The 27,010-nt window shown below is 54.1% G+C and overlaps 1 protein-coding gene and 2 long non-coding RNA genes across 3 annotated transcripts; 2 read left to right on the top strand and 1 right to left on the bottom strand.

Moving 5' to 3' along the window:
* SH3RF2 (SH3 domain containing ring finger 2) lies at window positions 1-26,212 on the bottom strand. Its single transcript, XM_065690374.1, has 8 exons — window positions 25,841-26,212; window positions 13,921-14,190; window positions 10,094-10,414; window positions 5,845-5,939; window positions 3,708-3,878; window positions 1,863-2,083; window positions 970-1,322; window positions 1-285 (listed from the first exon to the last, which is right to left on the bottom strand). The coding sequence occupies exons 1-8, from the start codon at window positions 26,210-26,212 to the stop codon at window positions 1-3; spliced, it is 2,088 nt and encodes a 695-aa protein (XP_065546446.1).
* On the top strand, window positions 8,660-12,700 carry LOC136020114 (uncharacterized). The gene is made up of 4 exons (XR_010615195.1): window positions 8,660-8,777; window positions 8,911-9,127; window positions 9,463-9,544; window positions 12,603-12,700. It is a non-coding gene; the product is annotated as an uncharacterized LOC136020114 (long non-coding RNA).
* On the top strand, window positions 12,844-17,930 carry LOC136020113 (uncharacterized). The gene is made up of 4 exons (XR_010615194.1): window positions 12,844-13,172; window positions 14,080-15,535; window positions 15,736-15,886; window positions 17,635-17,930. It is a non-coding gene; the product is annotated as an uncharacterized LOC136020113 (long non-coding RNA).
* Window positions 26,213-27,010: the final 798 nt, after the last annotated feature.

Below are 27,010 nucleotides of genomic sequence, written 5' to 3'. Positions count from 1 at the left end.
TCAGTTGGTGGACACGCTGTAGCTCTTCCTGATGGGGAACGTGAGCTGCCCCGAGAGGTCCAGCGACAGCGCCTTGGGGTGCAGCGCCCGGCGCTGCGGCAGGGGGCTGGCGCTGGGCCTGGGCGAGTAGAGCACGGCCAGCTCGGGGCCCGCCAGCCCGGCCTCCAGCGCCACGGGCTCGGGCAGCGGCTCCGACCTGGCGCGGAGCAGGCTCGGGGACGGCTGCAGGCTGTGCCGCTTGGGCGGCGGCGGGCTGTGGTTCTGGAACCTCACCGTCTTCACTTGCTGCAACGAGAAGGGACCCGAGTCACGGTGGGGAAAGCAGCCGCGCAACCCCGGGCTGTTACCCACCCTGGGGAGCCGGGGGGCTCCTTCCCGGGGGCCGCCTCCATCTGGTGATGCTCTCCTGGGGGCTTGGCTGGGCTTTCGGGGCCTTGAGGAGCAGTTTGCCCTTTGCGCGCTGCAGGGAGGGAAAGCTGCGGCGAGGGCAGGTTGCAGAATGACTTTTACCTTTGTGAAATTGCCCTCTGGCTGCCAGAGGGGAAAGAACTTTCCCTTCTAAATGGCTCAGCCAAAGCAATGTGGAAGATGAGGGGAGCTCTGTAGAGACCAGCTTGATGTGAGGCCTAGCACGCAGGTCTGTGGCATTTGCTCATTCACTCCCAAACTGTCAGGGACCTAGGTGGGATTCCTGCCTGATTTAAGACCTCAGAATAGTCTCAAGATTTGATCATGACTGAATGTGAGTTTACATGCAGAGGCTCTACAGCATCTTGCCTTTCGAAAGGGCTTAACCTGACCAGCAGCATCAGCAACACAAATACCCCATTTCTTAATGCAGGTACCAGCCCCAGTGGTTTCTATCAATAGAAAACCTGCTGGGAATGGCGCAACACTGGTGGGATCTGGGCTGGCACCGAGCACCCGCCGGGCTGGGGGCCCCGGACCCGCAGTGCCCACTGGCCCTACCTTCTCGGCGCTGTTGCGGGAGGATTCAGGCTTCACCAGGATGGACGGCGGGGCCGAAGCGGGCGGCTTTGGGGCTGCCTCGCTCTTTGCCGAGGGGTCTTTGGCATCCAGGACCAGGGAGCTGCACACGGAGGGGGTTCTGCTCTCCCCTCCTCTGACCACGAGCACTGGGGACGCGTCGTGGGAGAAGTTTGTCCTCGCTCCTGCCTCGGCGGAGGTGCTGTGAGGCGCGGGGCTGGGGTGCGGGTAGAGCTGAATCTGCTGAGGCCGCAGCACTGTGGTGAGAGGACGCCGGAGAGAGCCAGCAACGTGCACAGGGGTCCCTGCCTGCCCCGGCCTCTGCAGGGATCCATCTGGGGAGCAAGAACCAGTTGCAAAGGAGTCAGCAGGACTGAGCATGGCACAGACAAAGCACGGAGGCAGAAGTGAGCAGTGGTTACAGCCCTGCACCAACAGCCCCCTCCATGGGGATGTGGCGGGGTTGTAGCTCCCAGGGACCACCATGTGCCCAGTGCACGCAGTAACCCCATGTGCAGCAGCACTGTCTGCACCCACAGACTCTCCTAGGGACGCAGCCACTGCTGGGCTCTGGTAAGGTCAGTAACCCAGACCCCTCAATCCCCCTGTACTGGCACAACCGATGCCACAAATTCTCCTAGATAGGCGCGATCTGGTTTCTGAGAGCTTGCTCTGCCTTCTCCTGGCCTGCAGACGCTCTCTGTGCACACACTGCAGTGCGTTAACCCTGAACACAGGCTGCGGAGCCCCAGCACGACGTGCTTGGACGTTCCTGTCCGTCCCGAGCTGAGGACCCGGTGTGGGCAGCGCTGCAAGGAGCAGGTAAGGCCCTGACACGGGTTCCTCCCTCCAGACCCCCCTCTCCCGGCACTTACTCTTCCTGGCGCTGCCGCGGCCGCGCCGCAGCGGTGCCGGTCCCACGGCCGCTGCGCTCCGCCCGGGAAAGGGCACGGGCACGGGCAGCAGCGCCGGCTTCAGCGGCCGGCTCTGGTGGGGGCCGTGCTCAGGGGCGCTGCCCTGCGAGGACAGCGAGGAGGTCGACAGCGTCCACGTGGCGTAGAGCGAAGGCATCTTCGAGTCGGAGAGGTTCGGTTTCCTGCGCGAGAAGGAGCAGGCAATGGGCTCGTGCAGCGCCTGGGGGTTTGCCCAGCCGGGATCCCCGGGGTTCTGGGGTGCCTGCGCTGCCCCAGGCCAGGGCTCTGGTGGGGAGCCCTGCGGACCGGGTTTCTGGTTCTGTTAGAATGAGGGCTTTCATCTTTCTGCGCCTGATTTACAAGGAATTATTCCCATACAGGGTTTGGACTCGTTACACAAACCCCATGGCATTTCAGAAGGGGCCTCCAGACACCAGCCCTGCCTTTGTGCTTTGCCCAAACCCCCTGCCCTTACCCCTACCCCATCTCCATCCCTCTATGTGCTGGGCAGCATCTTCAGCAGGGCTATCAGAGGCGGGAAGTCACCATCACGTTTTCATCTGAAGCCACTAAACTACCCAAACCCTGCAGCCTTCCCCATCAGCACAAGGCCAAACACTGCTCCGGATTCCTTGAGAGAGTGAGTGGGCCACAGTGAAATCCTCCTTTGAGCTCCTTAGGGAAGCAGAAAACATCCCTCTGACATCCCTCTGATGATTCTTCACCTTTTTGGGGGTGGAGGAATGATTTATGGTTTGATAACTGAGCAGTGATTCATCAAATAACTCAGGCATCAATCTATTATGAAGACATTTCCTAAGAAGGGTAGAATAGCAGTTCCAAACCCGGTGCTGTGGTTGGGATACTTTATGAGGCTATTTAGGGTGACGGGGCTCTGCTCTCCATTATTTGTTGGTGCTGTGCTCGGTGAGGTGGGGCTGTGGTGTTATTGGAAGCTTGATGGTGAAAAAATGAGCTGGGGAGGTGGAGACTGATCCCTGGCGCTCCTGAGCGTGGGGAGGGTACAGGGGGCAGAGCTGGGTTTAGAGCAGCACTGGGACCTCTGCTCTGAACTGACTGTTCCTTGTTTCTCTGCCTGGCCTGAGCCTGTCTCAGGGGAACTGGGGGCACAGGCAAGTTTTTCCCCTTCTCCTAAACAGTGTATTTTAATTATTGCTGTTCATAGTGCATGCTTGTTTGGTGAGATCAGTGGCATCCAGTCCTTAAATGCCAGTTCTGAACACAGTATTTTGACTCTAAAAGAGCCTTCAACATGTGGTTTCCCTTCTGGCAGGAAAAAAGAAAGACTGGAATGAACCAGAAGGAATAAAGGCGAGTCTGGGCACAGACATGCTGCTCTCCGTCCTGGCTCCCACCCTAACTCATCAGTGCCGGTGTGTCACCTCTGCCAGAGCTCCTGGACTGAACTACACAGTGATGGCAGAAGCTGCTGCTGCCTCTGTCGACATCCCAGGTTACAGACAAGTGGATGAAGGCTGATGTTGTTCTGTTCACTCATCCCGACTGTGTGGCCCCCGAGAGAATGCTGCTGGACCCCCTCTCCCTGCCACGGCCCTGGCTGCTGGGGGGAGATGCGATTCCCACCTGGTGCAGCTGAGCTGGGACACAGAGAAACTAAAGGGGTGAGAGCTGCCGGGAGGCATCCCGCCCGGAGAGGAGTCCCAGCTCCCATTGGTGCTGTGGGAATCCCCTGCAGGGATTTCTGTGGGGAACAAGAAAACCCCAAATCCGGGGTGTTACCCACTCCCCTCCACGTGTTCTTGTATCATGTAGGAAAAGCCAGACCTGAAGAGGGGAGCGACGTAGTTGCTGGGAAAGACGCCCGCTCTCCCGGTGACCAGGGACATGCCCCGCAGCCATCCATCATGGTCCTTCCCAAAGACACGGACCCCTTCTCCCTTCTGCAGCTCCAGCTCGTCTGGTCCATGAGCCGCATAGGAATGGAGAGCCACGCACCTGAGGAGACAGGGTGGAGCACATCCTGAGGCTCTGGGTTTAACTGTGCTATGGAAGCCTCTGCAGCCAGACCCCATCAACTGCCTGGGTGTTGCCGTTGTTGTGGAGAGAACTCACAGGGAAGAAACTGCCCTGGACTTCAGGCCAAAGGGGATGTGAATATGAGAAGAGCCAACAGAAATGGAGAGCAAAGCAGAACCCATCAGTGCTTTGTGTCCCAGGGGCCAGCCGGGCCAGCCAAGCCAGCCATGGGCGACAAGTGCTAGCGAGGGGGGAGCTGCTGCTCTCCACTTCACATGGTGAAAATACTGATCAAGGGCTCATGTGTACCTGTCCTAAGGCAAAGCAGCACGAAAGAGTGCAGGTAGGATGGATGCTGTGTCCAGTGACAGCATTGAGAATACACTCTGCCTTTGAAGCAGGTGGTGAGCCAGAGGCTTTGCATCTGCTTGCCTTGAGCATCATCTGGAGGTGTGAGGTGCAGGAGGAGCACTGCTCATGCAGCAACCTGCCTGTTAACCCCATCTTCCTCCCTTTCCTCCTCCTCCTGGGAGCAAAAGACCAATGCTGGGGCTTCAGCTGCTGCCATCAGGGCTTTGAGGGCAAAGTGGGCAAAGGACGAGGCACATAGCTCCTCTTTGGGCTAGCAAGGACACTAGGCTGGAAATTCATTTGAGATCCCCTCTGGAGCTCTCTGTTGTGATTCTGAGGCTAGGGCAGGGGATGAAGCTTCGCTCTCTGCAGCAAACCACGAGCACAAGAAAATGACATATTTTTCAGAACTCTCCAATATTGTTCTTTAAGGAACTTTAAGTTGTCTCCAGTGTGACACATTCCATTGCTGTAGGGCTGTTTTTTGTTTTCAAGGGGAATGTGATCTGCTCCCAAACATTAATGAGTTACGGACCAGTGCAGCCATTACCAGATAGCATCTAGAAAATAGAAACCACGGACTAGTGTCTGGATAGGCAAGGGCTGCCCCGTAACTTTTGGAAGGTTTTTCTCTGGGTGTTGTTCAGAACACCCACGTGAAAGTTTGCCTTGAGCCGCCTGTCGCTGGATGGTGATTGGACTTGCAGAGGCCAGGCGAGGTTCAGCTAAGGGAGTTCTGATTGTGCAGGTTTATCACTTCATACAGGAGTCATCCTGAGGGGCAGGACGTGCAGATGCTGGTTTGCTATTGCAGGGCTGGAGAAGGAGCGGTGTCAAAGAGGCAGCTGGCTGGGCACTTTAACAGTATCCTCACTCTGCAAGTTATTTTCAAGAGGAATTTGCTTGTGCTCAGGATCAGGGGTGTGTGGTAGTCTTGGGTGCCCTATGCTAATGCATGGACAGAGCAAACATCACGAGCGTAGCACAGATTGCAGCTATCACTCATGTACTTGTGCTTCCAGAGGTCGAGCTCGATACTGCGGAGGTGCTAATTGCCATGTAGGCAGCGTGTTGCTGTGCTGTTGTCATTAGGCAGCTCACTACAGTGCCAGGCTGATGAATCTTATCTAGGGGAAACCAAATCACTGCACTACATCAGCTGCACATTTCAACTCTGGGAAAGTTTTAAAAGATTGGATCATTCAAAACACCACTGACCTGCTTCAAAAGAAATACCTGGAGGCGCTTCGGCAGTAACTGGTTTCTTTATAGTTAAAAGACCTAAAATGTACTCTTGACTAATAGGCAGGACCATATATGTCTATAAATACTGAAGTGAGGCAGTGAGGTGCAGGGCCAGTTCATCTGCTGGGAATAGAACAATTCAACCTTGATACCAAGTCTTTGTGAGCCCCTGCCTAGACCAGCCAAGCACATTCCTACATGGATCTGCATTGGATCCAAGTGCACAGGAGCTGTGCCCTGCTCTGCCCTTACCTCCCAGCTCCCAAGAGCCTGGGGCTGGATAAGCCTGAGGTGAGGGGACAGAACATTACATGACACCCCCCCAAGGTGTACGGGTTTCTGTACGTACATGTAAGCTGATAAGTGGTGCTGCAGGTGGGGAAGAGTAACGATGGCAGCTGAGTGCCCCAGCGATCCTGGCGCAGGGTAGTAGGATGTGCTGACCTACAGGGAGAAGGAAAGCAAGGAAAGCAAAGTGTTAATCTGAATCTGAGCTGACTTTAGCCACTGCGAGAGCAGCTAAAGGCGTTTGAGAGGCTTCATCCACCCTTCAGAAAAGCCTACAACAACCAAAGCTGTTTGAGGAGGAAGAAGAGTTTGGAGCATTTGACAAAATCCTGGTGCTTGCTCCAGGAAGGAGTTTGGGAAAACAGCATTTCAAGCCCAGACTTTGCTGACTAGGAGGAGAGTGTCCCATCTGCCAGGTGAGGACTGCTATAATTGCTGCTGTTTCACTTGTTATTTATGTAGCTGTAGCTGGGAGTACTGGCATTGTCTAAACCCCAAATAATACGGTCCTTGCCCAGTGATCCTTTAATAACTGTTATTAAAGCTCTTTACTACGTCTGTGGCGCCCTGAGTTGCTCCATAGCCCAGTGCGTGCACGGAGCTCTGGCTGCGCCAGGAAGAGCAGCAGCGTGAGAGCGCAGGCAGAGGCTCCTCGCTTGGGTTTGTTTGGTTTGGGGTGACCCTTTCCCACCACCACCCTGCAGCCGCAGGGAGGTACCGGTCACCATGATGCCCCCCCTGCCCGCCTGTAGGGGTTCGTGCTCTGGGGGGGAGCCTCAGCTCTGTTTCTGCTGTCAGAGGCGATCACCTCGACACGTGGAGGCGGAAGTGTCTCCTCTGTGCTCTGCCCCTGCTGGGGCCACATCTGGACCATGTGTTGGTATCTTCCCCCTTGGCCAGGAGACTCGCAGTGCCGGGGGGGTTATCTGTGTTTCAGAGAAGGGAGGCACTGCCTGGATCCTGCTGGTGTGCTTGAAAGGAAGTATTTCCCTTGCTGGTTGCAAACATGCATAGCAGTCAGGGTGCAAGGTCTTTCCATGAAAACTGGGAGTTTTCTTGGGAAGGCAGTGACCCTTCCCTTTCCCATCAAAGCCCAGCTGCCTTTCAAATGGCAAGAGAAGACAGAACTCTTTGACCTGTCCTGGCTGGCCACTGGATGCCCAGCAGTGAGGCGGAGGGTTAGCAGGAACAAGGACACATCCAGAGGTGGTCCCTCCCCCGGGGGGCTGGAGCCGTGGCTGTAATGCCCTGTGGGTCTGCATCGCCTTGCCCTGCTTTGGAGCCTCTGCAGGGCTGATCTGTCCCTTCTAAAGCACAAAAAGGAACCCCAGGGTGAGCTGCTGTGAGCCAGCTGCCCATCCCCGTTGGAATGCTGGGAGGCATCAGCCTGTTGCACTGTGGCTGCTGCTGGGATGTGAAAGCAAAGTTCCCAGCAAGGCAGAGTGGCATCCCTGGGGAATCTCAGGCCAGGGAAAGTCACTGGGCTGGGATGTGGCTGCCAGCCCTGCTTGCCAGCAAAGACCACAGCCCCTTTCATGAGGAGGTTGTCAGGGCTTTAATCTCTCGTTCATTTCCAGTCTAATTTCTAGTGGTCATGTCTGTAACGCAGAGCCGGAGCGCTGGCTTCGCGCGGACCGGGGCAGAGCGTAAGTGACTCACCGGCGCTGCTGCTCTCCAGCGAATTACGTTAATTAAAGCCCAGCAACTGTAAGTCTGTCTCCAGACCTGGAGCGGCAGCTCAGCTTCAAACCAGCTCTGTGGGCCTCGTTTTCTAGCCCAGGCAGGGGCAGAGCAGGCTCTCACATAAATGAAGCTGATTGGAAATTACAGTTCTGTTTTAATAATCTTCATAATGAAAACCTTTGAAATTTGGGGTTTTGGAGGGTTTTTTCCTTGCACTGGAGCAAAATAACAACCTATTGCTGTTTTCTCTGATGGAACTGTGGAGAAATGTCCACTTCTGGCTGGAAAGCTTCATGTTTTCCATCTCTCTATTACCCCCTCTGCACGGAAGCAGCGATACTTCCAGAGCCTACATCAAAGCTGGGTTTGTATTTCGAACAGAGAGGAAAAAGACTGCATGATTTTCCAGGCACGTGTGACTGATTTCAACATTCACTTGTGCTGATCTCTCGTGAGTACCTTGCAATCCCATATGAGTACAAGGAGTTTATTTCCTGCCTCTCCTAAAATCCTTCTCTTGCTCCATCTCCCTATCTAGGCTGTCACCAAGGGGATTTCCAGCTCGGCTCCTCTGTACTCTGCTGACACCAACAGTTCCCTGTCGGGAGGTTTGTGAGGTGCCTCACGGGGAGGGAGATCTGCATTCCAGCACAGGGCTGTCGGTGCTCTTGGTGCTCCCGACAGCTGGGTCCTGCAAGGTCAGCTTATTTCTTACTTAGAAAAGCCAAATGCACTGGATGCAGGTGCCAGGTTTATCAGCCCCCTTCAGTGAGCAGCGAAGGGCTGCACCAAAGGGGACGCTTCATTGTCTGTGCTTCGGGGGATACAAAAGATCTTGGTCTCTCTCAAATGTCTGCAGTCTCATAGTTTAGGGCAAGTCTCATGTAGTAACTACAAGGTACTGGAAAATTCCCTCTCTTTTGACTCCCACCCCAAGGAAAGCAAAGCACATCCACTCAAAGTGTGTGGATTTGTTTTTAAATTACAAGGGAATCACATGGAAACACATCGATTAAGGATGCGTTTCAACCCACTCTCTTCTTTACTGTTTCTAATAACAGCTTGATACTTGTACTCTGGGCTGAGTTTTCAGGGCTGGCAGCGGGCACACAACCATTCTTTACTTCCAGTCTTCTGTCTTACCTGGAGTATTTTAAACTACAGGAAGCACAGACCTTTTCCTTCCAGGTGGTGTGGTGTATATACGGTTAACTGCATGGAACAGCCCCACTTGTGGAGATGTGCTGCTGTTTTTCCAGACTCTCAGCACTTGTTACTGAAGCTGAACTTCCTCTGAAGCTGCTGAGCCGGGTAAACCAGCCCTTGGGATCAGCATCAGTCCCCGTCTCTCCCACTACTCATCAGTCCTGCATCTTTGTTCTGATCACGCAGCTGCCTTATCAACAGATTCATCCCTGCGGCTTTTCTGTCTGATTTGTACTAGGAAAAGGGACGAGTGGCCAATGCAGTCCAGCCTGGCAGTGCTCAGCGGGCCCTAGGAAGGCATCAGCACAGCTCTGCAGTCAGTCATCACAACCCAAACCCAGAGGTGGAAGAAGGGGAAGCTGCACCCTGCGTGGCCCCGTGAACAACACAGATCCTGCTGCGACCCTCCAGGGGCAAAACTTGTTCAGAGGAAAGGAGATTCCAGGCCTTCGAAGGCAAAGTGTTAACGCGTTCCCTCTATTGCTTCTGCTGTTGACAATAGTTCACACTGAGACATTTCTGGTAAAATTATATTGGGTTTGTGAGACATGATACCATTGCAATTGAATTATGGCTCTATTGTAAGGCTTCATTTCCTCTCACATAAAACAGGATCTAACATCCAAGGCTCTTTGCAGGCTATTGCTAAGTACAGAACGCCTGCTGGGTTTTATTGCACAGACACTGAACTGCCAGGGGCTGGCTTATTGCTTTATAAGATGTTAGAGCAACCTTGAATATGAAAGATGTCATATAAATCTAAACAAACCCTTTTTTCCTCCCTTTTCAGATGATGTGTGAAGGTTCTCTATTGAGATCTTTAGTCGGAGTGCGAAGAAGGAATTGAGACTCTTTTGCCTCCTAAGGTAAAGGTCAGTCTACATTTATTGTCTCTGACCCAAACCTGGCTTCTCTGAGCACGGTCCCAGGTTCAAACTGGAGCCTGGGAAGGGCTCTGGTAATTGTCCTCCCCTGGCAGAAGCTATTCCTCGGCTCCTGTGCAGCTGCAGGCAGAGGCCTGGCTCAGGGCACAGCTCCCGGCTGCTCCCGAGCAGGCTGGCAGCGCTTTCCGAAATGAAAGCTATTGTATTTGACAAGAGGAACTCTCTGCTCTGTCCCCCTTGCCCCTGGGGCTCACTGCGGGATTGCAGGAATCAGGACGGAGGATGCTCTTCATCCACATTCAGTTACTCTGATAACTTCATTTCTCTTTCGGTGAATTCCCCTGAGCCCTCACAGACCTCTCCTATTCAAAAGGAGAGGAAAATATCCCAGCAGCCTGACGTGGATGACAGCTCTTGCTGGCGCTGGCAGCATGGTGCTTTGTCTGAGCATTTGTGCTTTAGCTTTTCCAGTCATCAGCTGTGCATCGTGTTTCTACCCAGGATCTGCACTTCGGACTCTTGCCGCCGGTTCCTTACCTGGATGGGGGTGCTGTAGGGAAGCTCCGCTTTCTCGCTGCTCTGGGTGGCCACGGTGGGGTTGCTGGAGCTGATGAGCACAGGAGAGCTGATCTCCAGCGCCTGCCGCTCGGGCGAGTGGACCATGCGGTTGAGGGTGTTGAGGGCGGTGGTGATGGAGAACTGCCGCAGGCTCTTCCGCCGGGAGTCGGGCACCTTGGGGAACGCTGGAGAATCCGCGCCCTTGGCTTTGGGAGACGCCGTTCGCAGGGACGTGCACTTAAACTGGGGGGACCAGTGGCTTTTGCTGGTCTGCAGGAGCTGCCTTGCAGTGGTGTTTGGCTGGAAGAGACAAAGCGAGAGACGATGGCACGTTTCAGAAGTCACGCCTGGCACAGCTTGGATTCTCAGTTTTCCCATTTTCCTCCCTTTTCCTATGCAGCAGCAGATTTCAGATGATGTTACAGGTGCTCTTTACCAGCACGTGCCTCAGCCTTTTCCCTCATTGTCTTCAGTGACAAAACCCAGATGCAAAATCACTGCTGCAAAGCTGGCAGCAAATGAAAATTGTCTGACAAAGTTGTTGCTTAGACAACACATTACGAGGCCGAGTGCTCTGCTGGCACACTGCGGACAGCCTTTGGCTTGCCGGCGTGCAAGGAGAGCTGGCTGCTCTCCAGCAGTGCTACCATGCATTGAACTCGAACTTAGAAGGGACGTTTGGGAACATCTTCCCTGTGCCTGGCAGCAGGACGTGGAGCCTGGCAGCCTATGAGCACCAACGGCTTTCCCAGCAGCATTAGATCCACCCAATGACATCTCTGTAGGCCTGAACATTGGTGGCTTGATCCTGCTGCTGTTGAAAAAGGCCTGGCTTGTTGAGGATTGGCCTTAATGAGGGAAGAGTTTGCATACGGGCAGTGTTCAAACAGCACTTGTAGGAAACTGCTGACGAGGCAGTATTAATAGCAGAGGGCATGTGGTGACAGTGTTTGTACCACGATGGCTGCCAGAGGGATTAATCCTGATTTACTGCTGACACCAACGAATTGCAAAACATGGAGATTCTCACCCACTCGTGTGGGGCAGCGTGCCCAGGATCAGCAGCTCTCAGCAGGAGAGGTGCAGGAGGCTTCAAGTGGTTGTGTTTTAAAGCAGGGCTTGTTGTTGCATTTCCCTGCTCCTCACTGCTTAAAGCAAGCTTTAAACCTGAGCGTGTGCGTGCGCACACGTGTGAGATGGCGATGCTGTCAGCTCTATATGCAGTTCAACTTTAGCCTGAACAGGAAACTTTTTTCTGCTGTCTCTAATCACCAGGAGATGCAATAAATGTTAAGCCAAGTGTCAAGCCAAATGACACCCAGGTGTCAAAGCCAAGACAAGCCTTGCATCTCCCCAAACAGACCTGCCCTTGCCTTCTCCATAATTAATTTCTAATTCCTTGGTGCCTTTACCCTAACTAACTTACTGCTGTTAACGCCAGGCTTAAATGAGTAATTACTGAAGCTAAAATGATTTCAGTGAATGAAAAGACATTTTACAAAATACATTAGAGCTTCAAATAAGACCTTTTACTTGTGTTCTTTTATAAAACAGCACCGAGAAGGGCTTGCTGTAATTATGATGATTACAAGTATTAATTTTATTTCTAGGAATTCTTGTTGGTGCCACTTACACCCTGCATCTCACGCCAAATGGCAGGAATACAATTAGAGCCAGGAATGCCGCCTGTGCTGCGCTGAGCTGGTGCTGGGGCAGGCTGGGGCATTGGGACCAGCAGAGCCTGGCACCAGCACAGCAGCGGGGGGCTTGTCCTGCCTTTCCAGAGATCAGCAGCATCAAACAGCGCATCACGTCCTCTGCTCAGCGCGGCTTTCACAGCATCATGGCGTGGTTTGGGTTGGAAGGGACCTTAAAGCTCCTCCAGCTCCAGCCCCGGCCATGGGCAGGGATACCTTCCACTGGAGCAGCTTGCTCAGAGCCCGTGCAGGTGCGCTCTGACCCGCCAGCTCCTCTGGCCTTACTCAGCACAGTGCTCAAGCTTGGTTTTAATTTAAAGGCGTGAGCGTGGCTGGATCGGGGCCGTGGGCACGGGTCTGAGGGTGAGGACATGAAAAGCCTTTGACTCGCTGGAGGTTTTCCATCCTGTGGAAATGCCTCTGTAATTGCCACGCACAGAACTAATGATGCAAATGGCATTTTAGCTATAAACTGAGAGAAAACCCCTGTGTAAGCACTGGGGCAATTGCTGCCATGCTGAGCAGCTCAGGTCTCTGTTTCAGGAGCTGAATTAACCTGGCAGTGCTGGGGTGCAGGTATCTGGAATATTCCAGAGGAAAGCGGCTGGTTTGTATTGACTGACAGCTACATCTCTTTGGAAAGACATTTCTGAGCACCCCAGAAGAGTTAAATCTTGTTAACTTTAAAGATGTTTTAATTTCATCTTGTGAAGGATCCTGCCTGGGGAGGGGAAGTAAAGAGAATTTATGGTTTTCTCCCTTTTGAACTAATGTGCAGTTTTCTGCTCCAGTTTCATTGACTCCAACGCTGAGGGCTCAGAGAAGGCTTCAAACCACCCACCCCAGTGCAGGACGCGTGCACAGTGTCTCCATCTGAACTCATGGAGACTGTGTATTACTGCCGCAGTAAGGTAAGGGACTCTGCTTTCGTTTGTGTGTCTGAATAGAGGAGGACCTGGCACTGGCACTGCCTTGAGGGTACTGTGGAAGGGAGTTACTGGTAACTGCCCCAGCCTCTGTCATTTCAGATGGTAATAGCCAACGGCTGTCACAGAGCTCGGGGACCAGAGGATGCTCCTGCCTCTCTGCAGAAGCATCTGTGTGCTTTCAATGTGTGTTAACTCCCCATGTGTGAACTCTGCTGTGGGAGCAGAGACCACGACACCTCCTAATGCAAAAACCAGGAGTGAGCTGTGCAACAAAGGCAAATGGAGTGAAACCCAAACCAGTGCGGGTGGCAGAAAACGGAGGAAGGTGCCTCCTGCCAGCCAGTGAATCCTCATGGCAGGGAGTGCTGCTGCCTGCCTGGCTTCCGTGCTCCTCACCAGGAGGCTGAGCACCCACATTTCACAGAGCTGCTGGTGAGTGTGATGCTGCTCCTAACTGATGCTTTTCCCTTCTTTCCTCCCCTCAGTCAGCAACCACAGCTGGCTCCCAGCTCCTGCTATAGCCACTCCACATCCAGCTCTGACCCCCTGGGGGGCCCAGCCCACAGCCTTCCTCTCCTGCCTCCTCTTCCCATCCATGAGAACGAGGAGCACATGGCAGCGGTGTGATGGAGAAAGAGGTCACTTCTCTGCGAGGACGCTGATGCCTTTGGGCAGTGCTTTCTGTCCTGCTGTGCCTCGCCTCACCTGGCACTGCAGGGACAGCTGGCTTTGGGAGGTGCATTACTCAGAGCGTGTCCTTTAACAGAGTAAACAGCTCTGTAGCCTTTGGGGAACAAAGGGGAACACAGCGCAAGCTCAGATACTGCTCTGTAAATGCGTGCCACAGGAGGCCGGGCACGTGTGCTGCGTAAACGATGTATCCCCAGACATGGAGGCAGTTTTACCTATGTCAGTAGGTGTGTTTTAGAGGAGTGCTTGGAGTGTTTTGGCCCTGACAGGGGACTGCCCCCATCAGCTGCTCCACATCACTGGCAGCAGTGTGGGAACCTGCATCCCTGGTCCTGGTCCTGTGCCCCTGGGGGGTTAACTGCTGCAGCGGGGTCTGAGGGGGCCTGCGACACCTCCCGATATCCAACAGGGAGCTCCCATGGAGGCGGGGTGGGTAGGACACCCTACAGCTGACGCAAGGCCCCAGCCCAGCCCTGGGTGCTGCTGTTACCTTGTGCAGGGTCAGGCTCTCCTTGTTTTCGGTCCTGTCCCTGCCCCTGGTGTCGAAGCTGCCGAGCGCTCTGCTGAGGGGCACGGGCAGGGGCAGGTGCTTGATCACCTGCACGGAGCTGGCCGGGAACACGCCGCTGACGCCGTTCACCTCCCCCAGGTACCAGTTCTCGTCCAGCTGCCGGAGCAGCACGATGATGTCCCCCTTGTTGAACCGCAGCTCTCCAGGGTTGTGCCCTCGGTACGTGTACAGCGCCTTGGCTCGTGGGACCTGCGGGGTGGGAAACAGCCCTTGAGCTCATCCGATGCTGAACACAGACACAACTCCCCAAAAGCATCCCTAATTACTGGGGAAAATGTAGAGGTCTAAGTCTAAAGCATGCATTTCTTGGGATTAACTACCCACATCCTTTCTTGATGTCTTTTTCTAATGAAGACAAGCTGCAAAATACTTATGCTAAATTTGTATCAAGATGAAAAGCAGGCTGAACTTGTTTTAGAATATTAAGAAACAGTTAAAGCCTTAAACCAGTCTTCCCGTGGGCAAAACGCGGAGTTTTGTATGTGCTGCCAAGTGCTGGGGGCTTATGAGTAGGACCCTGCTCTGTCTTCCCATCACCACCAACAGCCTGCCAGCCTCAGGGGAATGGCACCATTGTACCAGTGACACACTCTGGCTTTTCCTGCCTTTTTCTGCCCAAATCCACCTGCATCAGTGGCCAGGGCTGAGGCAGGATTTCTGCAGAGTTCACCTCCCATCAGCCACTTCTGGGAGGTCAGGAAGGGGGAAGAGAGAAACCCGGCATTTGTTTTCCTGAAGCGTGGAAAAGACTGAATTTTCCATGGAAATTTAGCTTTTGGGAAGGAAACATTTTCCAGCACTGCCAGACACTGATGCTTGGTACAGAAAAGGAAACAAGAAGAGAAAAATGGTATAGATTGGATGTACTGTGTTTACTTCAAAGCTTCTGAAACAGGAAGCAATTAGTTTGATGCTTAGTTCTAATTAACTCCCTTTGCCTGTTAGTTTCTGCTCATAGCAAACATTTGGCTTTGTGACACGGAAAGCACATTGCTGGAAAAAAGGAACGGAGCTGGATAAGCTTTAAGGTCCCTTCCAACCCAACCCATCCTGTGAGTCTCTGAACTCCCACTGCCAGCGCTTGCCTGGACGTACACACCTTCCCAGCGGAAAAACAGACTGTGGGAACAGCGGATTACGGGAGCACCGGCTCTCCTTTGGAAAGGCAATGACAGAGTCCCCGGTGTTAAACAAGGACGAGGAGCACGGGAGAGCTTTGATTGCCTCGGGAGCCACCAGGAAACAAACCGGGCTTGTGCAAACAGCAAACACAGGGCTTGTGAAGGAGAAGCACAAACAGATGGGATGGTGAGAGAACGGCTGCACAGCAAAATCAGGCAGAACATAAAAGACACCAAGAACGAGTTATGGAAATGTATTAAAAATAAGAGAAACTCTGAAATGAAATGCATGCCTGTTACTGACTGGGAAAGGTGAGCAAGCCACGGGGGTGCTGAGAGTCTGGAATATTCTTTCTTCAGCAAGAAAACAGATGAGACAGGAGGGCAGGCTGGAATAGAGAGCGGAAACCCAGGTAGGATAGGGGAGTTTGTGACATTAGGGCTGGCCAAAACTCATCCCTGTGTGTCTTCCTCTGACCTTGGTCACAATCTCACTCCTTCACCTCATTTCTAACCCTTTCCTCCCACTTCCATGCCCTTTCAAATCTCAGCCCCTTCTGTTTTCAGGTTTCCCTCTAAGCCTGCTTTTCTTTCCCATTGCTGTTTCCTGGAGCTTGCAGTGACCATTGACCAAGGGCACTTGGATTCACTCATTCAAATTTGTGCAAAACTTTGGATCTCAGTGAAGAACAGTTCATATTAATGTTACACGTTTCTTTAGCATCCAAAACCCCTTCAGAATGTGGGTTTTTTAGGGCTTGCTGGTAAGTTTGAACACTCGCCAGGTAAGTAATACTGGTGTGGTCCCTCATGTACTGTTGGTGGTCCTTGCCTGGCACCGCTCCCTCCCCACCAGAGCTCCTCTACTGCAGGGATGGGTTCAGCATCAGTTTTAATACCCTGTCAACAGCAAAAATCAGGGTAATTTGAATCAAGAGAGGAAGGATTTTTAAAAGCCACAGCAAGGCAAAGCACTTTGGTTTGGAACCAGCTAAAATTCACTTGAAATGAACATTTTAAAGATCTTCATAAACCCCCTAACCATTCAATTCAGGTGATTTTTCATGGCCCAAGTCAGTTTTTTCCAAGGTCTGTTGCCTTTTTGTACTGATTTTCTTTGTATGTTCAGATACTGAGCCCAAAATATCCCAGTAAATTCCCAGCTTTGTTTAGGGCATAACCCAATCCTTTATCTGCCCACATGGAGCAACCCGTGTGGTTTGCACTGCACTGGGTGCTTTCCTGCTTCATGAGCCCTGCACAAAATGCATCTTCCAGATGAAGCCTTCCAAAAGACGTGCGCTGGGGTCACCGCTGTGTAACGTGTGCACAGGGTGCAGGAAAGGCACAGAAAAGCATCAGGGTCCCAGCAGCAATGCCCGGGCTGAGCAGGCACCTCATGGGCACCTGAGCTCGCGCCTTATCGCTGGTGCTAAAGCGCGGGCAGCCGCGGGCACAGCTCAAACCTGAATTCTTTCTCAGGCTGGGCTGGTTTCTGTCCACTCGTGGATGGGCAGGATCCTCTGCAAGGCATCTGCTTGGCTTTATGTAAAGTGGGTTAATTGCAACGGCAGAAACTGTGGTGCTAATTAAGCCCTGCGATAAGGACAAGGTGTGCCTGGAGGTAGCTCCCTGCGGGCAGAGGGAGCGGCTCTCCCGCGCGTGGGGTGAGGAGGGACCGGGTTTGTTTTGATGGAGTTTCCTCCCGTTAGCATCGCCAGTTGCTTTTTGTTAATCCAAAAGCAGCATTTGGTGTAGTGGGGAGTTGTGGCAGCAGAATGTTCAGCCGAACATTGCAGATCCTGGCGCGCTCCCGAGCTGCGGGGCCAGTGCCTGTCATTACGTTCCATTGGGAAAACACTACGGGAAGCTCTGTGAAAAACTCAACCAGATTTCCAACTTGTTGAAAATCAGCGTAAGGTATTTGCTGCCCAGTAGCAGAGAGGCAGCAAGACAGAGATGAACCATCAAGGTGAATGGAGAGGGCTTTTTTCCCAGTCTTGCCATGCAGGACTGCAGCTGCAGTAATAGTGCTGGCCGTGCAGATGCCCCTCACTGCCTTGTCCTCATTCCTAGTGCTTCGAGGCCCATAAGGGAGCAGGATTTGATGCTTTGCTATTTTTGGTGTCTGGCATCAGCTGTGCAAGGGCAGCCATCCAAGACATCTGAGTCTCCCTCCGTACAAAACAAAGCAAATTAAAAATACGTACATGTGTGTGAGGAAGCGATTCAAAGCATCCCTCAAAGCTGGGAGAAACACACACTATAATTATCCTAAATGAGCTAGTTATAACTTCCTCATTATTGGCAGCGGATTAATGTAAGACCACACACTCATAGTGCTGGTATTTAAAAGAAAAGAGAAGAGAAAGGCGCGTGTGAGGCTGGCTGGGGAGGGGGCATAAGGGACAGACATGGGGAGCTGTCAAGGAAGGAGGAAAACAAAGCCGGGGGGTGCAGCGGAGCGGAACTATCTCTGATGGAGGCTGTGAGCCTCTCACCCTTGTTCCAGGGGACTCCATCTGACACCATCCCGAGGAGCAGCACAGCCCCGTGGTGATGCTGCCTGTGTGACCAGACTGAGACGCTGCCTGCGATACCCCGGGCTGAGCACGAGGCCGTCAGTGTCCCTGCACATGGGGTCCATCACCCGTTTCTGAGCAAGGCTCATCTCAAACAGCTTCAGCCAGGTACAGCTGATGACATCAGATGGGATCCTCCTGCTTCCCAGATGCTCTGACTTCTCTCATGTCCATGACTACCTTGATGATTGCATGGGACGAGTGACAAATTAATCTTTGGAACAGCTGTTGATGTCCAGGAGTGCTTCCTTCTGACGTACTGTATGCCAAAGGGAGGGTGGCAGGAGCTGTTTGGGCAGGAGCAAGCTCCAGGAGTGCTGCCTGCTCTGGGCATCCCTGTTCTTGCCTCGCTGCCCAACTCGGTGGTGGACGGGGCCCCCCAACCCTCAGTAGCACCCTGCTGACTCCAGCGGTGCAGGCAGACCCATGGGGCTGAGGAGGCAGCCGGCACAGGAGCGGGAATGGCCTTGGATGGGTTTGAACCTGCACCCGGTGGTTTCCCAGCCCTCGTTTTCGTAACTGCGCGCAGGGAATGCCCTGGAGCCGCTCCCCGCTGTGTCCCGAAGGCAGAGCCATCCCAAGCGTGTGGCCTCCTCCCCCAGCGGCTCAACGTCCGCAGTGGGTGCCGAGGGCCTGATCCTGACCTGGGTTTCGTGGGTGTCGCCCCACGCGCAGGGGGGCAGCCCGAGACCTGAGCTCTGGTGCGCGGCGGCTGCGGAGCGCCGGGGCCGCGGCCGCCCGGGGGCTGCCCCCCCGCAGCGGAGCCGGGACAGGGCAGGGGGGCTGTGAGAGGCGCAGGGCCCTGGTGGGAGCTGGTGCACCCCGTGCTCTGCACGAGCTCTGCCCTCGCCTCCCACCCCCGGCACTGCGCTATTTGTGCAGGAGCTAAAACCCGTGCTGTGCAGAGGCAGCGATATTCCTGTACATGCACGACTCCTGCAGCACAAAACAGCCTCCCTGGGAGCAACTGTTTATTTCTAGGAGGGTGCCAGGAAGAAGAGGAATCCGGTCCTGGATGCCTTCCAGTTTGTTTTTCTCCTAGGAGGTACCGCGGGTTCAGTTTGCGAGTGGGTTTTGGTTACTTTTCACTTTGGAGCTGTCGGGAACTGGGCTGGTGTTGGTTGGAGGGGACTGGCACAGGGGAGGGCTGTGCAGGGCCAGGATTCGCCAGGACTTGCTCCTCAGGGAAACACATTGAATTGGATCCTGTTGAGCCTCTGCACTCCATCGCCCTGCTCTAAGAGGTGGTATGCGATAGGTGAGGGCATGCTTCCTGGCCCAAGATCACAAGTGAGCACTAGAGGTGTCCCAGGGTGGCATACAGTGACCCCAGACAGATCTGAGAGCACAGCCCAGGCCACGCTCCCGAGGAGCAGTGATTTACACACCATGAATGGAGAGCTGGTTGTTATCTGCACACTAACACCAAAGGGCACCCTGGCTTTTCAGTCGATAACAACTGCCCGATTTGATTACTAACTTCCTACAAACTGCCTGCAGCATCCTGCCACCGACTGCCCACACTTCGGTGGGATGAATGAGCCCCACATGGTCTTCTTTGTGTGTTCCGGTAGCACAGTTTCAGGGCTCTTTAGGATCCAGTCGGATGAAAAGAGCTATTTGAATGTAAATCAATTTCCATTACAATTCTGTTTTTCTGCTTTTCGGCAGAGGAGATAACTTCAGCCTTGTCACAGAGAACAAAACCATCAAAAGTGAGCTTGTCATTTCAAGCTCTTCATATAATTATATTCAAAAGGTTCAGTCAGTTGGGTGGTTTCTGCATTATTTCTCCCCTGAGAAGGTTTGCTCCCATCTTCCAAGCACAAGCAGACTGTGTGCACCGGGGAGAACAGCATCAGGCCCCTCCTGCTCGTGACAGCACTGGAGCTCACCCAATTCCGGGTGGGGGTCACCAGGACCCAAGGCCAGTGCTGTCCTGGCTGCAGCTGGTGGCTGCCCTGCACTGTCAGCCAGCACACGGGGGGAGCTGAAGAGGCAAACTCTACAGGTTTGGCTGGGCAAAGACTTTAGTGGCTGCTGTAAGCGGGTGTGATTTACACACCGGGGAGATGGAAAGCAATCGAAGGGGTCAGTGGAGGTGGGGACTGGAGCCTGTCACTGGGACTGCTGGGGCTGGTTTCTGTGCTGCCACCTCTGCACAGCTGTGGCTGCTGGAGGGGCAGTGGCAGCGGTGACCGGAGCTCTCACCCCATCTGCTACCCAGCACCCCTCTGAAACACCACCGCACCGAGGCACAGGGTGCTCCCATCCTTGCCTGCTGCGGTTCTGGCTTCGCACTGCAGAGACGAACCGGAAAATGGGGAAAACAAAGGGAATACAGAGCAGCTTCTGCCACGGCGAGGCCGAGCTGGTGCTGCACCAGCGACGGCCGGGGCAGCGCTGCAGGTGCCCAGCCCCATTGCCTGTCCGTAGCGTCCCTGTGGCCTGAGATGGACAACACTGGATCAGGCTCTATTTTGCCTGTGTGAAACCGCGAGAGAGATCTGCGTGAGCAGGAGATGGGCCAAGGTGCGCACAAGGCAGGGGCAGGACCGGAGCTGGCTTTGCCTGGCAGACGCGTGCTCCTTGGTGCCGGAGTGGGCAGAGCAGGGGTGGACCTGGTGAGCTGTTGTGCGAGGCAGGAGGGAGGCTGGCACAGCCGGTGCTGCCGGGGACCAGCGTGCTGGAGCTGCCGTGTCTGCACGAAACCTCTTCACGCCTCTTGCACTCATTGCTGCTGCTATCAGATGTGTGTGTCTCTGCTGCAGTCAGCAATCTCGGGCCGTGGTTAAGTTGTGTGTCATGGTTTGAAGCCGCACGGAAAACAAACTGTGTCAGCCCTCGGCGTGCCCGGTCATGATGCCCTGCCTCAGCACCGCGGTTCTCAGAAGTGGCTGTTTACTGCACAGGGAGGAAACCTGAGTCCTGCCCCTGCTGCTCCGAGCCCTCTCCCTGCTGGCGGGTGCCCTCCCTTTGCCGGTAAAGGCGATGCTGCCAGGCCTGGCCCATGGGCACAGCCGTGTCCTGGTGCCCTGCCAGCCGGGACGGGGCTGGTGGCAGGAGGGGACGAGGGATGGTGGTGGCCATCCCCCGGCAGCAGGCCTGCGGAGGGGGCCTGTGCTCAAAGCTGCCCTGCGCCTCCCGATTGCCCAGCAACCCAGGGCTCAGCGTTCGCATGGTCCCAGGGAAGTGCCCGGTCAGGGGCAGGCATCTCCCGTGAGCTGCTGGCTCCCGTCCACGCCATGCCCGTGGTAAATGAGCATCAAACGATGGCCACCGCTGGGCCCTGCCTCAGACGCTGCCTGCCTGGTCCTGAGCGTCCTCGTCTTGCCCAGACCTGGGGCTGGACACTGCAAAGCCAGTGAGAAGCTCTGGGCCCGTCAGTTGTTGATGGCCCAAAGGGAACCCTCTCAAAGAGGTCGGATTGGTAAAGGACACAAGCCTGCCTGTCAGAGCCAGCATCCTGAGCCATGTCTCCCATCCTGGCAACAAAGCAAAATGGAGGTTCCCGGAATCAGGGTCAGCTCCAATGTTCACTTACAAGCTCCTAGGGAAAAGGTTTTCTTCAAAACAAAGCTCGTGTATTTTTATTAATTTTCCCAGGGCCTTGCACACGTTGGTGCTGGATGGAGTTTGTATCCCTGGGGATCAGTAACAGCAGAACAAAGTGCAGTGTTCAAGTGCAAGTGCTGCAGTGTTCCCGGGGTGCAGTAAAGCGGAGCATGACAAGGTTTAGACGGCAGCAGTGAATGGGCCTTCTCCCTGCCAAGGTCCCTCCTCGGCCCTCTCAGGACACCTCTTAGCTCCAGCCCTGGTGCACTGGCAGCGCTGCCCATGAACGTGTCTGCTCCTCTCCCTTCCCTCCGGAGGGGACGATTACAAGCTTAGGCCAATGACCAAGTCCACAGACCTGGGGCCAGCTGGGAACCTGCAGGGAGAGGATGCCTCTGGCTTGCATCCTGCCGGCTGAAGCGGATGCTCAGGAGGTGAGCGCGTTGTGGAGCCCTGCTCTTCTGTTCCTACTCACATCTGAGCCTGCCTCACTGCCGTGGTAACAAGTTAAAACACTTCCTGTGTCTGCGGCTCGGTACCTGATGCTGTGAACCCAGGGGAACTGGCTCCTGGGCCTGGCCTGGAGGTCCCCACGGCATCGAGCGAGTGTCCCGATGTGTGACCTGCTGTGTGTAACACCAACCCTTCCCCATGGCTGCCGCGGTGCTTACAGCTACCGCAAAGCCTCCTGCTTCTGTGCTCGTGAGCCTGTTGTTGTTGCACCCAAGCTTTTGGGGTGTATCACCAGGCAGTCTGTATGGAGCTGACTTCACTCTCTGCAGTAGATGAAAGTGCTGAAACTACATGCAAGGGACAAAAAAGGCACATGCTGGTATGCTGTGCCAATGCTCCTGTGCTGAGTCCCGGGTTTGTGACGTCGGTTTAACGTGTGTCCATCCCAAGATGGTGTGACATGCGTGATGAGGTCATTACTGTGACTGCACAGGAACTGCTGGGTGTTTTGGGGGTGTGGAGGGTGGTTTGCACAGTGAGTGCCTCCTTCAAAGCTAATGTGAAGGTTGCTTTGAATAAGGTTTCAAAAAGATCCAGTAATCCAAGTCCTGTCTGTCAAATTCAGAAAGGAGCTGGAGATGTTTCTGGAGGAGAAGAAAATACCAAGACACAAGCACTATGTATAGACTTCCATGTGAAGGTGGCGACGTTGGAGTGCGGTGTATTTTTATCTCAATAGAGGTGTTATCTGTCTATCTCCCATGATATGCTGGAGGGGGGTGTTACAGCACTCAGTTCATGCAGAGAGAAAATAGCCAAAGTCACAGTTAGATTTGTGTGGTCTGTGTTTTCCGAAGGCAAGCTGTCATGCCCGCAGTTTTTCTCCTCTGGCTCACTGCCCTGTATTTGTTGCATGACAAAGTTCATCATCCAAATAGCAGTTCAGTGGCCTGGGTGATTTTTGCTGTGTGTACGGTACAGTTTAGGCCTGCTGCTCCTCGGGGACTACGGGAGTTTCGTGTACAACTCAGCACACAGGAGCCTCTGCTCTCTCACCGGCGGCAGAGCTGTGTTTAGCTGACACTGGGGCCGAAGCCAGATAAGAAGGATGCTTCAGCACAAGACGTAACCACATCTGGCACACGCCAGGGGCGGTTCCTAAGAGTTCAAAGGCTTCAGCGTAGATTATTTACGCATTCACCTCCTAGCAAATCCTTTTATTCTTAAATTCCAGACAGTTTATTATGAGGAGATCCTGAAAATCCAAAGTCTTGGCTTCTCCTCATAGATGCTAGAGATCCTAAGGCCTGGGCAGGTGTCCCGGGAGCAGGTACCAGGCAGTGCCAGCGGTCTCAGTGCAGCACTGTCGATCCCTACAGAGGCACATTCTGGCTACAGAGACATACACACGGGCCCATGGGCACAAACCCAGGCTGTGCCCACCTCTGGTCAACAAGTAGGAAGTGGATTCAGAAGTGATTTAAATGCTAGCAAATGAGAAAGAGTTTGGGATAGGCTGTAACCATAATATTGCCTGTTTTCTGAGGACTGGCTCTCTGAAATTCCTGACTGAAACCCAGGTACTGTATTGCTGCTAATTCAGCAGCTCTGCTGCAGCTGGCTCACGCTTCCCTCTCTGAGTGGTAAGAGATCTTGGCTTGCTTGGTGATGAGGGGATTTATTTCAGTTTTTGGCCTTCATGGATGCTCACGAGGATGAAGAGCAAAAAGCTTGGCAAGGAAACACCTCTGCTGAGCAGAGAAACTTTGATCAAACTTGAGATTTTCTCAGCTCCATGGAGTAAAGGAAGTTTATTTATAGAACAGCTTCTTTGGTAAAAACAAAGTAAGTCCTGCATCCTGCTTTGGATGGCATATCTGGCTGCAGTGTAGCATGGTGCACCTTCATTTTACTTGCTTTGTAGCATGAAGTGGTGTATAGCATTAGCAGTAATTAGCAGGCTGCAAGACGAGGGCAGTCTCTTTGGTGAGCACCTTGCACGGTAGTTGCAAATGAATGCTGCACTTAAAAGCAGCCAGGAAAACAGCTTTGTGGGATCAGCTGTGGTGCAGGAGGCTCCCGATAGCTGTTCCCGAGATTCCTGACAAAAGGGCCTGCTCTGCCACCGCTCACCCCAACCACTTCAGATGAATACCCCAGCTCCAGCACTCCATGGTGCAGGACACAAGTCACCCTCAGCACTGCCCTGTCCAAAGGAGTCCCGGCTCTTGGTGTTACCAGGTACCACTTTTGAAGAGGGTCCTCATGCAGCAGCATCCCGCTGGAGCACCACAAGTAACATCTGCTCCCATCTGCAGGTATTTAAAACCACCAAACCAACCTGTGACTAACGCGTTGCATTCTCCACCTTGCAGCCGAGGATTCCAGTGTGTTTTCTAATTAATTAACTAATTAAAGCTGAGAGTGTTTCAGTGTAACACGTTTCTGTATCGCTTCACCACAGAGCACCTGAAATCGGAGGCTATCTTGGTACTGCAGGAGCCGCTTGCAGCCGCAGCCCTTACCCAGCGCGCAGCAGGTCGGCCGATTCATAGAACCACAGCGTGGCTTGGGTTGAAGGGACCTTAAAGCTCTTCCAGCTCCAACCCCTGCCCTGGGCAGGGACCCCTTCCACTGGAGCAGCTTGCTCCAAGCCCCTGTGTCCAGCCTGGCCTTGAGCACTGCCAGGGATGGGGCAGCCACAGCTTCTCTGGGCACCCTGTGCCAGCGCCTCAGCACCCTCACAGGGAAGAACTTCCCAGAAGTTTGGTCTTAAAATGCTTTTGGGAGCTCAGAGTGGTGGATGCTGCCATTACACAGCATCAGCAACAAGTTCCTGCCTGTCCTGAGAACTGGTAAAGGGAAGGTGAAACGGGTGAGAGAGCTGTTGCTGTCTGAGGGTTCGACCTCACACGAACACACCAGCAATCCACACTCCCTGCAGAGCTGGTTCATGCCAAGGGGTCTCTCTGTTGTGTCCCAGTGCTGCTTTTCCAGTGGGAAAACCAGAGAGGGGCTGGACAGGGCTTGGGCAACCTGGTCCAGTGGAAGGTGTCCCTGCCCGTGGAAGGGGGTGGACCTACCTGCATGTTCTTAAGCTCCTTCCCAACCCAAACCATTCTATGCTTCTGTGTCTGGTTTTGATGTGTGATCCCCCTGGGATGACTTACTAACGCCACAGGGACTCCCTAGGACAATACACCGGTTTGCACCCACGGGACATAGGGGTTCTCCACACTCCATAGCCAAGCACACACACACATGAACCACGACAGCGCTCAGGTGGGGAAACCTGCCCTACATCTGCACTGACATTTACAGCTCTGCAATTCTGAAAGTGCCCTGAGATTTAACAGCCATTTGAGCCAGGCTTTTGAATGTTATGGAAAGGTTTGTAGGGATGCTGCATAGAAGAATAGGTCAGGTGGCAGAAATGGAAACCCAGGAATATAGAGCAGGAGAAGTGAAGCCACATCCCAGTCCCTACCCCACATTCAGTCTGAGCCAGCCTCCTCGAACAGCTCGAATATCATGTCCTCATTAGTTGAGAAAAGCTTTTGTACTGTTGACGAAAATGACAGAAACAGCTTAAAAACCTCCCTAGATACAGTTAGCAAGTGAAGTTTAATGCTTCTCACTAGTGAACCTCAAAGTACTGTGCCAGGGATACAAGCATCACTAGACACTCTCCTTCCTTTCAATGCTGGGGAAACTGAGGTGCAGTGACGGGAAATACCTTTCTCCACCTCTAACAGTTACAGCTTTGCAGTTACTGATTTCATTGCCATCACTCACAAATCAGTATATTGCCCTGAAGTCACGGTGCTCAAATGCCCCCCGGAAGTCAGGAAGCACCTGAAAACTCCCGGGGAAAACAGCTCTGTGAAGGTTTTGTCAGAAGGGCAGCCTGGCTTTGTGTCAGCCTGAGAGCCGAAGCAATCACTGCTGTGCTGCACCTGAAACAGTCAAATATCAAAGGACGCAGCCGCCAGATTTGCAAACAAACTGATCTCCCGCACTTCAAACATTTCTGCAGGGCTGCTAACAGGGAAGTTTCACAGCTCTTGGCACGCGGGAAGGAAGCTGTCTATGCTCACAGACACAGTAAAGAATGTGGACTCTCCTTACCCCTTCCATGTGGAGCCTGGGATTGGTCGCCAGCCGGTGCTGATGGAGTTGCAGCCCCCTGGGGACTCTCCTGACGGAGGCAGGGGAGGACAGGAGCCCCGTCCTCTGGATGGAGCCAAACCTGGCCACGTTCTGTCCACACCTGACGCCATCCAGGAGGCGAATGAGGAGCAGGTTGGAGGGCAGCTGCTCGATGCTGCAGAGCACCAGGGTCCTGCACTCGGGGCACCTGAGCTCCTTCTGGGATTTCAGGATCCTCTGCAGACAGGGCTTGCAGAACGTGTGCTGGCAGGGGAGCACCTTGGCCGTGGCGTCGAGCTTCTCAAAGCACACAGGGCACTCCAGCAGGTCGAGGAGAGCTAAATCATCCATGTTCAGTGCAGCGCGGAGCCGGAGCCATCCGCACGCCACATCCACCGGAGCAGGCTGAGGCACCCTGCTGCGCCTGCGAGAACCGCACCGGAGCACTGGGCTGAGGCAGCTATCCTGCACGGAGGGAGAGGGAGGAGGGAGGAGAGAGCGCAACTTGACTGCTGGAGTATGTAATACATCCCACCTACATTGCGAAGCGCTGCCTCACCAGCCAATTTGCAAATGTATACTTTGCGCCCGCATCCAAGTTTGAAGTGAGTCACTTGTGACTCAGTGCGTGCGAGAGGATGGATGGCGTTTGAGGGGATGGCGAGGGGGCAGCGGCAGGGCCGGCACTGGGGGCAGGAGCACGGGTCCTGCTGGCTGGGCTCAGCAGGGTGAGCTGGACAGGCACACTCAGCCTTACTCAGGCTGCTCTCAAGGTGTCTTTAACGCTCCCTGGTCTGCGGACCACAACTGACACGGCAGTGGGGAATTCACCAGCTCAGGAGACAGGAGTCCCCGATAGGCATCAGACAGGACCCGTTCAGGCTGGGCTCCGGCTGGAAGCAGCCGCTTGCTGCACGCATCCCTCACACACCCACCCTCCGCCTCGCTTCCCAGACTGGTCCCACTTCAGCTCGCTCTCCACCCGTTCTGACAGCAGCGCTATAAAAACCCTTCAAACACAAACCCTGCGAGGTACCTGGCAGAGGCTGAGGCGCTCCGTGGTGCCATCCTCGCCCGGTTTGGCTGCCTCAGCTCTCTGAAGCAACCCAAGACGATTATTCCTCCCACAGCCTGAAGTCACTCAACCTG

Source organism: Lathamus discolor, chromosome 10 (genome assembly GCF_037157495.1).
Source record: "Lathamus discolor isolate bLatDis1 chromosome 10, bLatDis1.hap1, whole genome shotgun sequence".
NCBI classification, from domain to species: Eukaryota; Metazoa; Chordata; class Aves; order Psittaciformes; family Psittacidae; genus Lathamus; species Lathamus discolor.
The sequence above is the reverse complement of the archived record's forward strand: the minus strand, read 5'-3'. Positions and strand labels throughout refer to the sequence as shown.